The 17,089-nt window shown below is 17.9% G+C and overlaps 5 protein-coding genes across 5 annotated transcripts, besides 35 other annotated features; 1 reads left to right on the top strand and 4 right to left on the bottom strand. All coding sequences in view use genetic code 6, as the record gives it.

The window, feature by feature from the left end:
* Window positions 1–132: 132 nt before the first annotated feature.
* Window positions 133–167: a microsatellite.
* Window positions 168–289: 122 nt separating this feature from the next.
* Window positions 290–335: a microsatellite.
* A 528-nt stretch (window positions 336–863) lies between these two features.
* Window positions 864–902: a microsatellite.
* Window positions 903–1,214: 312 nt separating this feature from the next.
* Window positions 1,215–1,259: a microsatellite.
* A 34-nt stretch (window positions 1,260–1,293) lies between these two features.
* Window positions 1,294–1,318: a microsatellite.
* Window positions 1,308–1,352: a microsatellite.
* Window positions 1,315–1,361: a microsatellite.
* Window positions 1,319–1,368: a microsatellite.
* Window positions 1,369–1,663: 295 nt separating this feature from the next.
* Window positions 1,664–1,695: a microsatellite.
* A 241-nt stretch (window positions 1,696–1,936) lies between these two features.
* IMG5_075270 (hypothetical protein) lies at window positions 1,937–2,093 on the bottom strand (the record flags this gene model as incomplete). The annotated part of the gene is made up of 1 exon (XM_004036600.1): window positions 1,937–2,093. A coding segment is annotated over one exon (157 nt), but the record flags the coding sequence as incomplete, so codon positions are not given.
* Window positions 2,094–2,488: 395 nt separating this feature from the next.
* Window positions 2,489–2,976, bottom strand: IMG5_075260 (hypothetical protein; the record flags this gene model as incomplete). Its single annotated transcript, XM_004036599.1, has 2 exons — window positions 2,489–2,639; window positions 2,825–2,976. 2 exons carry the CDS (start codon window positions 2,974–2,976, stop codon window positions 2,489–2,491), a joined length of 303 nt encoding a protein of 100 aa, XP_004036647.1.
* Window positions 2,654–2,796: a microsatellite.
* A 2,354-nt stretch (window positions 2,977–5,330) lies between the features above and the next one.
* Window positions 5,331–5,369: a microsatellite.
* A 38-nt stretch (window positions 5,370–5,407) lies between these two features.
* Window positions 5,408–5,536: a microsatellite.
* Window positions 5,453–5,536: a microsatellite.
* Window positions 5,482–5,556: a microsatellite.
* Window positions 5,494–5,556: a microsatellite.
* A 98-nt stretch (window positions 5,557–5,654) lies between these two features.
* IMG5_075250 (hypothetical protein) lies at window positions 5,655–8,071 on the top strand (the record flags this gene model as incomplete). The annotated part of the gene is made up of 6 exons (XM_004036598.1): window positions 5,655–5,879; window positions 5,924–6,028; window positions 6,127–6,345; window positions 6,383–7,019; window positions 7,117–7,556; window positions 7,787–8,071. The coding sequence occupies 6 exons, from the start codon at window positions 5,655–5,657 to the stop codon at window positions 8,069–8,071; spliced, it is 1,911 nt and encodes a 636-aa protein (XP_004036646.1).
* Window positions 6,072–6,124: a microsatellite.
* Window positions 7,029–7,104: a microsatellite.
* Window positions 7,585–7,626: a microsatellite.
* Window positions 8,072–8,245: 174 nt separating the features above from the next.
* On the bottom strand, window positions 8,246–9,344 carry IMG5_075240 (hypothetical protein). The gene has a single exon (XM_004036597.1). The coding sequence runs from the start codon at window positions 9,094–9,096 to the stop codon at window positions 8,302–8,304; it is 795 nt and encodes a 264-aa protein (XP_004036645.1). The 5' UTR covers window positions 9,097–9,344; the 3' UTR covers window positions 8,246–8,301.
* Window positions 9,345–9,487: 143 nt separating this feature from the next.
* Window positions 9,488–14,756, bottom strand: IMG5_075230 (hypothetical protein). Its single transcript, XM_004036596.1, has 4 exons — window positions 12,513–14,756; window positions 12,208–12,467; window positions 10,260–11,964; window positions 9,488–10,219 (listed from the first exon to the last, which is right to left on the bottom strand). The coding sequence occupies exons 1-4, from the start codon at window positions 13,135–13,137 to the stop codon at window positions 9,564–9,566; spliced, it is 3,246 nt and encodes a 1,081-aa protein (XP_004036644.1). The 5' UTR covers window positions 13,138–14,756; the 3' UTR covers window positions 9,488–9,563.
* Window positions 11,969–12,039: a microsatellite.
* Window positions 11,977–12,037: a microsatellite.
* Window positions 11,984–12,041: a microsatellite.
* Window positions 12,037–12,108: a microsatellite.
* Window positions 12,037–12,194: a microsatellite.
* Window positions 12,062–12,124: a microsatellite.
* Window positions 12,072–12,165: a microsatellite.
* Window positions 12,720–12,809: a microsatellite.
* Window positions 12,751–12,904: a microsatellite.
* Window positions 12,785–12,931: a microsatellite.
* Window positions 12,922–13,021: a microsatellite.
* Window positions 13,066–13,127: a microsatellite.
* Window positions 13,082–13,165: a microsatellite.
* Window positions 13,098–13,165: a microsatellite.
* Window positions 14,757–14,767: 11 nt separating the features above from the next.
* Window positions 14,768–14,836: a microsatellite.
* Window positions 14,772–14,848: a microsatellite.
* An 829-nt stretch (window positions 14,849–15,677) lies between these two features.
* Window positions 15,678–15,740: a microsatellite.
* Window positions 15,741–17,089: the final 1,349 nt, after the last annotated feature.

Below are 17,089 nucleotides of genomic sequence, written 5' to 3'. Positions count from 1 at the left end.
ATATAATATATTAATTTATAAATTAGCATATATATTATAATATATAACATTTATTTTTTTATTTTTTTTTAAAATTAAGAAAATTAAATATATTGATTTTTTTTTTAGGTATTAAAATTATAAAAAAATAAAATATAAATATATATATATATATATATATATATATAATTTACAAATATTAATTTATATTACAAATAATATTAAAAAATAATTATTTAATTAAAAAACATAATATAAATATATTGATTATTTTAAAATATTTAATTTTTATATTATATATAACTTAAATCTATTTTTTATTATTTATATTTGCTATTTTTTATTATATTATATTTAAATAGAGATAATTAAAAATTAAATATAAACATTTATCAATATAAGAAAAAATATATATTTTTTTTTAAATAAAAGTATATATTGATTTATATATAATTAATATTGTTTAAATATATAATTATTTAATTTATTTATATCATTAAAATTTCATTTAAAATTATTATTACTTTATTAACTTTAATTATTTTAATTAAAACTTCTATTTAAAATATTTTCTCTATTAACAATTTTTAGAAACAGCTCTATCATACAATTCATTAATTGTTTGAACTTTATTTTTTTATTAGCTTTTTTATTTTTTTAAACTCCATTTTTATTTATAATACTCAATTGTTTTAGAAGGTGTATTTTTATTACTTGAATTATTTGATTTTATATTACTTTAATATTTTTATGGAGTTATTAATATTCTTTATTAATGCTTTTCTTTTTAAATATTAAGAGTTTATTATTCATCTTAACTCTCACAACAATATTTGTTTTCTTATTAAAATTTTACTGTTTTTTCGTTTTTTAAAATTCCTTTCAATTAATTATTTAAAGTTTAATTATTATCTTAAATTTAAAAATCTTATTATATAATATTTTCATACAAGTGATTTATATAGTTTATATAATATGAAATATCTGATTCAGAAGCTTAGACATCAGAAAGATCATTAATATTAAATTGGCTAGATATATTATTTATTTCAGTAATATAAATAGGTATTTATTGTTATTCATTATAAAATTCCATTTATTTATTTTATAAAAATAGTTTTTATGATTTTTCGATATATTGTATATATAAATTTATTATTAATAAAAAAATTAAAACTAAATTTCTAGTTTATTGAATTGAATATACAATAATATTTTTAAATTAAAATATACGTAATATAATAACTAAAATAATAAATATATATAAATAAATATTATAATTACAATAATTTCTATATATAAAAAATAAAAACAAATATAATTATAGAATATAATTATATATACATATATTTATATATATATATATATATTATTTTATATATTTTTATAAGATTTATGAAAAATCATATTTTATAATTAATTTTTTTAATATTCTTTTTATTTTTCCTTTTTTAAAACTTAAGTTTAGTTTTATTTCTTTCCAAAAATTTTATATTTAAAACATTCAAAACATTATCATAATTATTATGAGCAAAATAAACTTAGAAAATTTTCATTTTATCAATATCAATATGTTATTAGTTTTTAAATAATAAAATAAAATTATAAAAATTTTTCTTATATTATTATTTCTATTCTTCAAACTAAGAATATATATCTTATTCTGTATTTTATATAACTTATAATTATTAATTTTATTAATAATTTTATTATTAAAAAGTATTAGTTAAACAATTTCCGCTACTTCTTTAATTTGTAAGCTTTTCATCATTTTATATATTTTTAGATGCAGATCTTTTTAAACTTGATTTTCGTTTCAATTCATTATCGTAAGTCAAATCTGTAAAACTTATAGATTTACAATTATTTCCTTAATTATTATTAATATGGTTAATATTATTATTTTAGTTATTTATATTATTTAAGCTTTTTATTTAAATATTATTATTAATATTACTATCTTTTATAAATTTAAGACTACCATTATCTATATCTTCATAGTCATGATTTTACTCTTCGTCTTCTTCTTCTTCATCTTCAACTATTTAAATATCATTAGTTTATTTATTAAATATAATTTTGGGAGTATTAGAGATAAAAAAATCATCATCCATTTCAAAGATTTACTATAAATTTAGATTTTCTACAAAATAAAAACTTAAAATACAAAAATTAAAAAAAAGAGAAAATAATAAGAAATTTTTACGTTCGGCCCAAAAAACGCTTTAAATACATTATTTTCTTAATACATATTGTTTTGGTAGACCTAACCTTAAGTTTCTTAGTTATTTTTTTAATTCAGAATAGTTATATTATTAATAATTTTTTTAACGATAAAAATTTTATCTTTTTTGTGGCTATGAACAAGTATATCTTTTTATTAGTAATCCAAAATTAACCTCATAATGCAATAAAGGACAATTTATAACAGAATGATTTTTGTTTTTGCAAGATTTACAAAAACTCTATAAAATTTATTTCTTTTATATCATAATCTCATTATAAAACATCATAAAGTTTTCATAATCATCTTTATAACATTTTATTATTTCTATAAAATCAGACCTTTCTAAATATACTAATTATGTAACTGATGTGCTTTTATAAGAGTATTCACACTATATATCACATAAAAAAGAAAACTCATCAAAACAATCTCCCTATAAATTAATATATATACATATACATATACATATACATATACATATACATATACATATACATATACATATACATATACATATACATATACATATACATATATATATATATATATATATATATATATATATATATATATATATATATATATATATATTTATTATTTTTTTTATATTTTATTTACTTATTTTAATTATTATATTAGAGTTTATAATTAAGTATTAATTTGATTTTAATAAATTATTTATTCAATACTTCCACTTAATATGAAATATACTCTATTATTTGTTTCACCTTAATTTACTACCATTTCCCCTGGTCCAACTGTACATTCATTTAATTTTGCTCTTAATTCTTCTTTAAATTTATCTGAGAATCTATTTTAAAAAAGTTTTATTTAATCAAGTACTTTCATAAAAAACTCATCATAAACTTCTTCTCTTATCCCTTTGCTTAATTAATTTAAAATTAATTAGCCTTACTAAAAACTATTATTGGAATTAAGATTAATATGTTCTAAATATTTAATAACTTTGACTTATAATTATTTATTAATAAACCTATTTTACATATAGTCTAAAATAGCATACTTATTTTTTTTAAACTCGACATTTTTCTATGCTTTTTCTTAAAAAATACTTCCTATGGTATTCACTGCAAATGCAAAAGTTCCACAACTAACTAATGTCATTAAAATAACATATGTTTTTTCCTTAATATTCTATGGTGTAATATCCCCATAACCAACTGTATTCATAGTAATAATAGCAAAATAAATAGAATTTATATATCTTTCAAAATTACTTTTAGTTAATAGTTTATAATTAATAAGCCAAGAAGTTTCCTAGTCAGAATTCCATGCCAAATAATGAAATCCACACCCGCAAAAATGTGCTATTGTAACAATCAAAGAAACTAGCTTTATTAGTTAAAAAAAACTGGGGATTCTCCTTTATAGTTAAAAATTGTCGTCCATTTTATTCAAGATAATAAATATTTAAGGAGTTCGTAAAAAAAATAATAGAATAGAAAAACTATGGTCTTCGTTTGACATATAAAATAATATTATTATAGTGATTATATCAGGAACAAATTTCAGTTTTAAATAATTTAATAATATTTTGTTTCTTTTTAATACTGTTATTCCTTCTTCATAATAACCTGTGTTTATTATAAAAACCATTTCGATAAGGAAAAAATAAGGCGGAATATCAAGTAGTAATTTAATTAAAGCCGGTTTTTCTAAAGTTAATTAAAAACAAACTTTTAACGGAATAAAAAAAAACTAAGTCACAATAAATCCAAAGGTAATAAATTCTTAGATTAAAATTAAACAATTAGAAGGGTCTATAACAGGAATAGATGTATATATTTTCCATAATCGTTCTATAATTTTTAAAAATAGCTCTAGTATAGATAATTATTAGTGCTTTTGTTTTTTTTATAATTGCCATCCAAATGAATAATCATTAATTAAACTAAAATGATATTTTTTCAATGCAAAAATACTTCTACTAAATATTATTTTTTTTAATATCATTTTAAATTTTATTATATAATAAAATATATTCAAATAGTTTTTTTAAGTTTTGTCTGTATTGTTATTTGTTTGAATTTCTCCAATAATTCTAGATTATTATTTTTATATTTATTTACTTTTTAATTGCATTTAGTGTTATTTTTTTTAGGCATAACTTTTAGAAATTACTTTTTTTGTTTTATTTCATTTAATAGTGCTTTTTTTTTTTTTTACTTTTACTTGATAGCGTAGGGGTATTTATTTCACTTTTATCATGCTATTCGTTAAATGTATATTGAATTTGATCATTTACAGATTGTTTAGTTTATATTTAATTCATAAATGATTATTTTAAAGTCGTTTAGGAAAATAGAAAACTTTTATTTTAAATTTTCTCTATATTTTATTAAATTATTTGATAGTTTTCACTCATTTTCAATTATTATTATTTTATAAAAATAAATAAATATTATCTGTTCAAATAAAAGTTTTAATAAATAAAAAAACTGTACATAATAATAAAATAAGAATAATTTGTTATAAATAAATAAATTATATTATTATATAGAACATTATAATTAATTTTTATTTCAATGTAAATATTATAACAAAAAATATATAAAATTAAAATAATAACTGTTAAGTTTAATTGTTATTTTTTATGTTAGTTAAATTAAAAACACTATACATAAATGCTTACTTGTTGTTTATTCTATATATATTTCTTTAAAATAGATATTAAATAATAATAGTATTATTAATATATTTAATATAAAAAAATATATATAATTTTAATTTATCACTTTATATTATTTATTTTAAAATAATATTTTTTTCATAAATAGATTTTTTACTATTATTGTATTATTATTGTTTGTTCTTTTTTCTTTTTTTCATATTCCCGTATTCTATTATATAAAAAAATAAAATAAAAAGGGGTAATTAATTTTATTATATGTATAATTATTGTATTATTTAAAAAAAATACAAAAAAAAAATTATAAATAAAAATAAAAAAATATTAATTTAAATAATTTCTCAAAAAAATTATTTTTTCATTAATATATATTCAAATTTATATATAATAAATTAAAATAATTTATATAAAATTTAAGTATTAACATTTCAAAATATACAATTAAATAATTTTACGAAAAATCTTTTAAAATATAAATTAAATTTTATTAAAATATAAATTAATTAAAATATATTATAATCTTTATTAATAAAAAATTTTATTTAAAAAAAATATGTATAATAATATATAAATAAATATGCATATATATAACATACATATATATATATACAAATATTTTAAAATATATATATATATATATATATTTATATATATTTATTTATATATATAAATTTATATATTCTTATTTCTATTTATATATGAATATAATTATATATTAAATAAAAACTTAAATTATATAAATATAAATACATATATATTATATCAGAAAATTAAACTATTAAAAAATAATTTAATATAATGTTTACAAAATTTATTAAAAGATCATTTTAAAATTCTTTACTAAAACAATCGTCTGAAATAATAGGCATAGACCTTGGCACAACTAATTCTTGTATTGCTATTCAATTATCAAACAATTAAGTTCAAGTAATTGAAAATTCTGAAGGTTTTCGTACTACACCTTCTATAGTAGCTTTTTAAAAAGATGGTTCTCATTTAATAGGAATGCCAGCAAAAAGATAAGTAAATATTTTTTAAAATAAACAAACAAACAAACAAATAAACAGTAAATAGTAAATCCTGAAAGTACTTTTTTTGCAATAAAAAGATTAATGGGTAAAAAATTTGATGATATAGATGTATAAAAAGACTTAGAATCGTTTCCATATAAAGTATTATAATTTACATATATATACAAAAAAATAAAAAAATTAAATATATATATAAATATATATATATATATATATATATATATATATTTATATATAAGATAATTAAATCTAAAAATGGTGATGCATGGGTATAAACAAAAGAAAATAAATAATACTCTCCATAATAAATAAGTGCCTATATATTAATGAAAATGAAAGATACTGCAGAAAACTACTTAAAAACTTCCATAAAAAACGCCATAATAACCGTTCCGGCTTATTATAATGATTTATAACGTTAAGCAACAAAAGATGCAGGTGAAATAGCAGGATTAAATGTAATAAATTGATTAAAATAATAATTTATAAATAAAGGTATAAAGAATAATAAATGAACCAACAGCAGCTGCATTAGCTTATGGAGCAAATTAAAGCATAAATTAAAAAAAAGTAGTCGCAGTTTACGATTTCGGGGGAGGAACCTTTGATATTAGTATTTTATAGATAAATGAGAGCGTATTTGAGGTAAAAGCGACAAATGGAGATACTAATTGTGGTGGAGAAGATATCGATAGTTTATTATAGAATTTGTTACTTTAGAAATTTAAATAGGAACACGGAATAGATTTAAAAAGTAATAAAATGGCTACTTAAAGAATACGAGAATCAGCCGAAAAAGCCAAAATAGAGTTAAGTTAAAAATCTTAAAGTGAAATAAATCTCCCTTATATATATAATTAAGTACATTTTTCCTGTATAATAAAAAGAAATGAATTCGAAAAATTGATAGAAGATCTGGTTAAAAAAACAATGAATTGTGTATAAAAATGTATTAAAGATTCCGGATTTTAAATTTAAAACATAGATGAGGTATTATTAGTGGGAGGTTCTTCAAGAATACCCATAGTTTAGAAAAAAATTACGGAATTTTTCTAAAAAAATCCAAATAAATCTATTAATCCAGATGAAGCTGTAGCTATTGGAGCTGCATTATAGGCTGGTGTATTAAAAGGTAAAAGATTATATATATATATATATATATATATATATATATATATATATATATATATATATATATATATATATATATATATATAATTATTAATTAGGTAATGTTTAAGATATTATTTTAATAGATGTTACACCATTAAGTTTAGGTAAAAGTATATAAGGTGATATTATGAGTGTTATTATTCCTAGAAATACTACAGTTCCTGTTAGTAAATCAAAGATTTACACTACTGTAAAAGATGGTTAGACTTAAATTGATGTAATAATTTATTAAGGAGAAAGGGAAATTGCTTCCAAAAATAAAGAAATTGGAAGATTTATTTTAGATGGTATACCTATGGCTCCAAAAGGATTACCTAAAATAAAGGTTACTTTTTAAATTGATTAAAATGGAATTTTACATGTAAAAGCTTTAGAATTAGGGACTGGAAAAAAACAAGAAATCAAAATTTAAAATTAAGGCAAACTTTCTAAAGCAGAAATAGATAAAATGATGTAAGATGCGGAAAAACACAAAGAATAAGATATATTAAAATAGGTATATTTATTTATAAATAAATAAAAAAATATATATATATATATATTTATATCTATTTATATATATATATTTAATTTTTTTACATAATTTTTTTTTTTATATTTTTTTTTATTTAATTTATTAAAATGTTTATAATCATTATTATAATATATATTATTCTTTTATATTAAATTTTTAAAAAAAATCTATATAAAATATAAAAATATTATTATATTTTTAAAATTTTCTAGAAAATTAGTTCTTTAATTAATAAAAGTGAAGGATTAAATTATTAAATTGATAAAGATCTTAAAATTCATTAAGATAGATTATAAAGTACTGACATTAATTTAATTTTATAATAAATAGATAAACTAAAAGATTTGATATCTCAAGTTTAATATACCGATGCTTACTTATTATAATTATAAGAATAATATAAAATAACAAAAGATTCTGGATTTTTAATAGGAAAAACAATATATAAAGATTTCTAATAATAAACTTCAAATAATTCTAAAGAAACTAAAAATTGATAATTAAAATATATAATATTAATTTTTTTTTTTTTTTTTTTCAAGTAAAATAAAAATTAATTTTGTAGTATAAAAATAAAATAAATGAAAAGTATATTTTAAAATCTTCCATTTAAAACACGTGGATATATATCTCTAATAGGTGGTTTTATCATTCATATTATTTTAGGTACATTTTATTTATGGAGTGAAATGAATTCTTACGTGACATCATATTTAAGATTAAATGGTCATTTATATTCCAAAAACACTGTTAATTAAGTTTTTCCATTTATGATTTTATTTATCAATATAGGATCTTTATTTGGTTTAAAATTTGCCTAATAAATAGGTTTTAGGCTATTTAGTATCTTTTTTGGCTTTATTTTGGGACTTTCAGTATTTTTAAGTTCTTATTTTTTATCTAATTTTATTCTTTTTATACTTTTTTATGGTTTTTTTTTTGGAATTTCTACTGGTTTATTGTATATGTTGCCTTTTAATGTCTGTTATGTTTATTTTGTTAATAAAAAAGGAATAATAAGTGGTATAATTTCTGCTGGTTTTGGCTTCGGTTCTATGATTTTTATATAACTTGTATATTTTTTAGTAAACCCAGACAATATATAAGCTTAGAAAGATCCGAATGGTTCTGAAAGTTACTATCCATAGGAAGTTTGTGATAATTTACCTAAAACTTTTCGCATTTTAGGCATCATATATTTTACAGGAACCCTTCTCGGTTCTCTACTCCTCGAAAGCCCGACAAAATAGGAAAGGGAAGATGCTCTATATGACCACAACGAAACATTGTTAGACAAAGATAAAGAAATAAATGAATGTTTATACGTAAAAGATGGCTTAAAAACAAGATTTATATACATATCTTGTCTATTAGTATGCCTATACGCCTCATATGGGGCTATGATAGTGATGAATTTCAAATCTTATGGCGAATAACTATAATATTCAGACAAATTTTTGACTACAGTGGGTATATCAGGTAGTTTTTGTAATGGATTTTCAAGGATTTTCTGGGGATACATATTTTAGAAAATAAGCTTTAAAAAACTAATTTCAATTAATTTAATTTTACAGGCTTTGGTAAGTTTTAGTTTTCGATATAGTGGTCATATTTAGGTTTTTTTTTAATTTATGTATGTTTAGGTTATTTCTTCTATGGAGGAATTTACGCTATTATGCCTGCTTTGATATCTAATGTATATGGAAAATAGGTTGGAACAAAAATATATGGAATCACTTTTTTTGGATTCACTATAGCATCTTTTTTGTAGTTTTTTGTAGTCAAATTTATACAATAGGAAGTCGGATGGGAAAACATGTTTTGGATTTTTACAGCAGTTTAAATTTTTGCACTTATAATTACTCAATTCGTATAATTTAAAATCGATTGGAAAAAATATTATAATAATACTATTACTATAGATTGATAAAAATAAAAAAAATCCAAACAAACAAAAATACATAAATATATATATATATAAAAAAAATATCACCATTTAAATTCAAGAAATCTTTTTTTGTAAGTTTCTCCTTTAAATTCTAATGGTCCAAGTATCCAATCTCTTTAAGGTAAGCCATAAATATCGATTTTACATTCATTTGCTCCTGTATCAATGACAATAGGTTTTTATGGTTATGCATTATCTTCTAAAATATCACTAATGGTAGATTTTACATCTATAATTTCTTTATTTTCTCCATCTAACATTCTTTTTTTTCCTTATCCTTTATCATTTTCTTTTTCATTTTCTTTTCCTTTTTTTTTATCTAAGCAATTCTATTATTCCTTTAAGTCTATTTTCCCTTTATAAGCCCCTATTTTGAAATAATAAGGAGTAAATTATCCATCTAAATATATAGACCCTTTAAACTTATTTAAAGGTTCAAGTGTTAAACCTACAGTAAGTCCTGTATCAAACAAAACACCATCAGCAGCTCCTCCTACTTCTGTAAATCCTACATCAATTGCAATTTATCCACTAACAGTAACTCTAGTTGATAATCCAGCACTTAAAGTTAAAATAGCCTATTTAAATTTAATACCTAGATCATAATCTAATTACCATTCAGCTCTTAACATTATTTTGATACCAATACCAACAGAAGTAACATATGTATAAGAATAATCAATTGGATATCTATAAGCTATAAAAAAATTAAATATATATATATATGTATTTCATACCTGGAATTTTAACTTATTTTTCATAAGTAAAATAATCAAGCAATTATTTAATAAGATCTGAATATAAAGAATCAATGTTTTGATTTTCACTACTAGTTTTACTTTTAAATTAACTCAAACTATCTAAAACTTAATTAATTCCGTTTTAACTTAAATCAAGTGCAGCATCTTCTACAGAAACAAGTTAATTATTAAGGTTTAAATTTTTTAATTATTCATCTAAAGAATCTCCTACTAATATATTATTTTAAATAGTATCAATAATCTCTTTTCCGTATAAAATTCTATATTCCTTATCTAAAACTCCATTTTTATCCAAAATATGCTTCCTACTTAAAAATCTAAATGAAACTTCTTTCGAAAGAATACTATTGAACTTCTAATTTGCTTAATTAGCCTTACTTTAGATCATTTTCCATAATGAATTGCCCTCTTATTTAATATTTCCGACTGATAATTTAATTTAATCCCAATATTTAGTTGTTAATTTCCCCATGTCCTTAATCTACTGTATAAACTTTAAGAATAAATCAGGAATACCCTTCATTCTATCTAATGTAGTGGTAATAGGATCAAAATTCAAGTTTATACTTTCTTTTACTTTCTAAATGATTTCCTTGGCCTCATCAAAAAGTGGAGTTTTATAATAATCATCACTACTTTTTGGGAAATTAGGTTTTACTAAAAACTATTTAATTTCTTTATAAATATTCTTTACTTCCAGAACTAATTATTTAGAAGTATTAACTATACCATCTTTCCACTAAATAATATTTTCTTTAATTCTAATACCCAAATTCTTTATTTTATCGATCATTTATATGCCCTATTATTTCAATTATTTAGCTATTTCTGTAGGGAAACCTACTATTTTTTGTGCAAATTAAGATATTGATTTTAACATACTTCCCTATTGTAATTTTTTCAAAGTATTTACTAATTTAATAACTTCCTATTTAAATTCCGAAAAGCCGCTGAATAAATCTACAGTAAGGCTTACTATTTCATCGTTTTCTTAAAACAAAATTTATATATCTTTAAGATTATTATTATCGTTATTAGTTGGAATTTTATTTAATAATTCTTAAACTGACACTTACATAACAGAAAGTCCTTTTTATAAAGTTTATTTCAATAATTTTGTAAAATCAATATTTTAAGATATTTTTTAAATAACTTATTTTATTAACTTCTACATCATATCCATTAAAAATTTACCAGTTAACCTTTTTTTAAATTAATTTGGTATTTTTACATATTTCTAAACTTCTTCCTACATTTAAATAGTGGTTTTAGAAATTTTATTTTTTAACTAACTTAAACCATCTTAAATTAATTATTCAGCATTCATATTTGCTATTTTATCTATTTCTAGTGTTCTGTTAAATATTTCGTTAGTCTTTTTCAATATTAATTACTTAGTTTCATTCATTAACTTAGTTAAAGGTTATTCTAATAATTAATATATAATTTATTCATAATTATTCATAAAAAAATTAATTTAATCTTTTATTTTTTAAGGAATTCCTATGGTAATATTAGTTTCAATAAAATTTTTAATAGTCATAAATTTATTTTTAAAATAATTATATAATGAAGTAACTGTATCTTATATATGAATTTTTTTGTCAGATAAAAATGAAAAAGTTCTCTCTTTAATAGTATTTAAAGGATCTTCAATTAATTTATTTACATTTTTTAATGTCTTTAAATATAAAAAATAAAAATAAAATAAAATAAAAATTAAATAAAAAAAAATAATATATAATAAAAATAAATATATTTATATATATATAAATATATATATATATATATATATTTATTTATTTTTATATATATATGTATATATGTATTTTTTAATATATTTAATAGATATATTTTTTTTTTAATTTTTAATTATATATTTATATATAAATATTTTAATTTATTTATATAAATTTAAAATTACTGTATTTATTAAACTTTCGAATGTATTTAATAATTTTATAATTCCTAATTCATCATTATCTAATGTTTTATATATTTCTTTTAATATTGGATTTTTTTGAACATCTATCATTTCTTCAGATTTATCTAAAACTCTATTAAATGCTGTCATGACAGTTTATATATTTTATTCTATTTTTTCTTTCAAACTTTATGATTTTTTTACAAAATTATGTTAAATATATTAATAATATTTCAATAATTAAGAAATGTTTATTTTAGCTAAAATAAAATAAAATTAAAAAATATTAAAGTTATAATAATTACTTTTTCTTTCATAAATTTTAGTTTATTTTCCATTAAAATATCCATATATTCCAACTGTGCATATATCTTCTTCTGAAATTATTTTACTTTCCAAACATTAAGATTTTAAATCTGCTCCGAATTCAAAAGTACCAATAGTTTTTCTATAAATTGGTTTATCAATAGTTTCTCCAATTAATTTTTCTTTTTAATCATTATTATTTTCTATTTATTTATCATCTTTTTCATTTTATTCGTCTTTTTATTAAACATTTTCATCATTTTATTCGTCCTTTTTATCTTTTATTTTTTCATTTTCATCGTTTTATTCGTCATTTTTATCGTTTTTTTAATCATTTATATCATCTTTTTAATTATTTTTATCGTCTTTTTAATCATTTTTATCTTTTATTAATTATTATTTGGATCTTTTTTTTAATTATTATTTTTTTAACCTATTATTTTTTTAACTATTATTTTTTTAACCATTATTTTTTTAACCAATTATTTTTTTAATTATTATTATTTTTCGAATTACTTTTTCCTTTTTTTTATAAATTTCTATACTTTTAAACTTCGTCTTAATCACTATCTTCATCTCTATCTTCATCTCTATATTCATCTTCATCTTCATCTTCATCATCATCTATATTTATCTTCATCATCATCTTCATTTACCTAAATTAATTTTCTAAATCTTTCTTATTTTAGTTTTTATTTTTTAGTTGTAAAATCATAAGTTTTAGTTTATTTTTCAACTTCTAAATTTATTTTTTATATTTTTTCTAAATTATAAAGATTCTCCAATTCTTATAATTTTCTTTATTATTTATAAGCTTCACTTTTATTTATCTTTAAAGTAGTCATAATTTGTTAATATTTCTTTATTTAATTAAAATCCTCTTCTTTTACATTATTTTCTTACCCAAGAAACTCAATAGTAATTTTAGATCTTTGTTCTATTCTATCAAACAATGGTAAATCACTCTATGATTCACTTTTAGGTTTCTCATTCATCACAAAAATTGACTCTGTTATACATTTTTAGATACCTCCATTCACAATTTCGCATTTTTAAGCATAATTATCTGCTCTATCTGAGTTTTCGTCTTTTTATTATACTTCCTGGCTTTATTTTAATGTTCCTTTAGTGCCATCATCTGAATCTACAATCGCTTCTAAATCAGGTTTAACGATTTCTCCGTTTAAATTTCTGAAAGTATATTAAGTTTTTCTTTCCTATAAAACTCTATTTTTACCATTCTAGACTTTATACACATCAGCTTTTAAAATAGGAGACAATTAATCAATTAAATTCTAGTAAATTTAATAAATATCATGTCTTAAATTAATAGGTTAATAAACTTCATTGATTTATCCTTATTTAGAAACCTTAAATCTAATAATAGGATAATGACTTTTTTAATATTCTTAAACAGAAATATTTTTTGAGGCTAAAATAAACATTTCTTTTTCATTTAAATCTCCATATTAATTCTCTAAATTACTAGTTGATACTACTAAGCCATCTTTTTGCAAAATTCTATTATTATTATTATTATTTTTTTCTACATCTTTATTTTAAACATCTTTTTTGTTATCTTCGTTTTCTATTATTTATTTTAACTCTTTTTTCAATATATCAGGAAAGCCTGTCAAAATACTCTTTTATCCATTTTATTCTTTTTCAGTTGATATAAAATATAAATACATATCGAATTCTGAATCTGTTACATCTGCACATAAGAGTCCTATTTTATGACTAGTTTTTGTGATTTCAATTTTTGTTATTTTTAACCAGTTATTGTTTTTTATTCATTTTCTAATATATATTTGTAAAATACTTAAGTTAGAGGCACATGTATTATTTTTAAAACATTTTATTATTACCCATTTTATATTTTTTCTTCGTATTTTTCGTAGTTACTTGGTATTTAAATTTACACATTATTGTCGTTTGATGATAAAGAATCATCTTTTTTGCCAGACAATACACCTCCTATAGCCAAGCCTCCTAATATTATTCCTATAGAGATTAATACTCCAATAGATATTATTACAATCTTTTTTATTCTGATTTTTTTTATTGATTTGCTTTGTTAACTAAAAGCATTATTTTCGTTTATATTTTGTGAAAATAAGGGTTGGAAAGTTTACGCGATTTTAGGTTTGTCTTATTAAGATGATAATTATAATGATTTTTATTATTAATCTAAATTATCTAACATTTTTTAATTATATTTTTTCTTCTTTATTTTAATATATTAAATGTAAGTTTATTTATTATTAAATAATTTATTTTATATATTATAATTGATTATTTTATTTAATATTATTATTTTTATATTTATTTTATAAATGGTTCTATTTTTCCATAACCATTAATTTTTCATTAAATAATTTATTTATTTATAATTATTTATATTTCTACTTTTTTTATTTAAAAACATTCTTATATAGATAATATAAGAAAAATTATTAAAAAAAAAAGACTACATTAGCTTCTTTATTAATAAATATTATAGTTTTTGATATACTTAAATAAATGATCTTAAATTATAATATATGATTATGTTTAAATTAAAAAAATATAAAAAATATAATGTTTATTATATTTATATTATAATAAAAATAATACAATAATAAAATACATATATATTTTATTAAAAAAATATAATAGAATCATTAATTTTAAAATAATAAATTAAATTTATTAAAAATAATCATTTAAACTTCTTTTAAAATTTAAACTTATTGGCTTTATATTTTTAAAAAATACAACAAAGATTAAAATTTGGAAAATAGTTAATAAAATTATTTTATTTATCAAAACTTAAAAAAAATTCAAAAAATATCTAATCCTTATTAGATTTGGTATATTATTTTTCGACATTTTCTTATTATTATAATATTTACTAATTCAAATTTTTTTAAATAAAATTGCTAAATGCTTTAAATATTAAAGAAGACTAATTAGTATTATTATTAAAATTATTTTTGACATTTTTTTCTTACAAATTATTATTAAAAGTATTTTATTTCAAAAATGACTTACTTTTATCTTTCACAAGTTTATTTTTTAAAAAATTCTCATTTAAAAATATTAAATTACCATCAAATGATTATTTTGAAGAAATATTTTATATTAAATTTAAACTATTATTGTTAGTGCTATTAATAATATGTTTATTATTATTATTAATATTATTATTATTATTATTATTATTATTATTATTATTATTATTATTAAAATATTTATTTTTAATTTACTATTTATTTTATAATTATTATCTAAATTTATATCTATTTCTTCATTTATTTCATTAGTACTATATTTATTTTTACTTTTTATATCATATTCACCGTTTATATATATAATTTCCTAATTTGATTAAATTTATTGTAATTCCTATTATTATTATTATATTAATTTACTTTATTTATATTTATTTAAATTTTATTCAGAGCATTAAACTTATAGTGTTTCTGAAGAATGATTTTTTAATTAACTTTTTTCATAGCAACTTTCATTATAAACTCCAGAACTTTCTGATTCTTCTTATTATGATGATAAATATGATGATGTTTATATATTCGATTATTTTTTATTTTTATTTTATATTTATTATAATATATTTTATTAAATTTTCCTTAATTATAGATTCACTTATTTTATTTACTTTAAAGAATAATATTTAAAATATTTTCTTTTAAATAATTATCTTTTATTAATGTTGACAAAATTATACCTTTAAATTATATATTCTCTTTTTTAGTATAACTGTAATTATATATATATATATAATTAAATGTAAATTATATATAAATATATTTTTTGTTAAAAAAAATAACTGTAAATAAAGACAATTCTAGACCTAATGTTTTAAAGATTTACATACATAACATTCATTATTAATTCCTTTATTTTAAAATAAAATCTCATCTTTTATCATATTAAAAATTTCTTTATCTTAAGGAAAGTTTTCTAATATTTCTAAAAAATCATTTCTTTCTAAATACACTAGAAAACTAAAATCTATACTTTTTCCATCATTTTCTTTGTTTTTCCCTGTAAAAAATTCATTAAATCCAAACCAAGAATTTTCCTGTATTAATATATTTTATCTAATAAAAATAAATAAATATTATTGACTTTATGTTCTGATATTATCGGTGTTGGCATTATATTTTATATATATTATATTATTTTCCCTTATCTTATAAAATAAAGTCTATTATTAACTTATCCTTTTGCAAATATAACCTTATTAGGAGAATATGCTTCTTCCTTTAATTTAGGAATAATAGAGCTTATTAATTATTAAGAAAATCTCTTTTAAAAAAAATGATTAGTTTTTAATATATTCCCAAAATATTCTTTAAATAAATTATTCATTAAATCTTTGGAAATAACCTTTTTATTTTTAATAATAAAAATACATATAAACAATACTTTTAAGCAATTAGATTATTCTAATTATGTTTATTCTTCCATTTTTTTATGATAATAAATTTATTACAATACTTAAGCTTGAATATGTCTACTAATATTTCTTTAAATCATATATTAAGAAACATTAAAAATTTGTTTTCTATAA

Source organism: Ichthyophthirius multifiliis, assembly GCF_000220395.1.
Source record: "Ichthyophthirius multifiliis unplaced genomic scaffold scaff_1120509250461, whole genome shotgun sequence".
Taxonomy (NCBI): Eukaryota; Ciliophora; class Oligohymenophorea; order Hymenostomatida; genus Ichthyophthirius; species Ichthyophthirius multifiliis.
The sequence above is the reverse complement of the archived record's forward strand: the minus strand, read 5'-3'. Positions and strand labels throughout refer to the sequence as shown.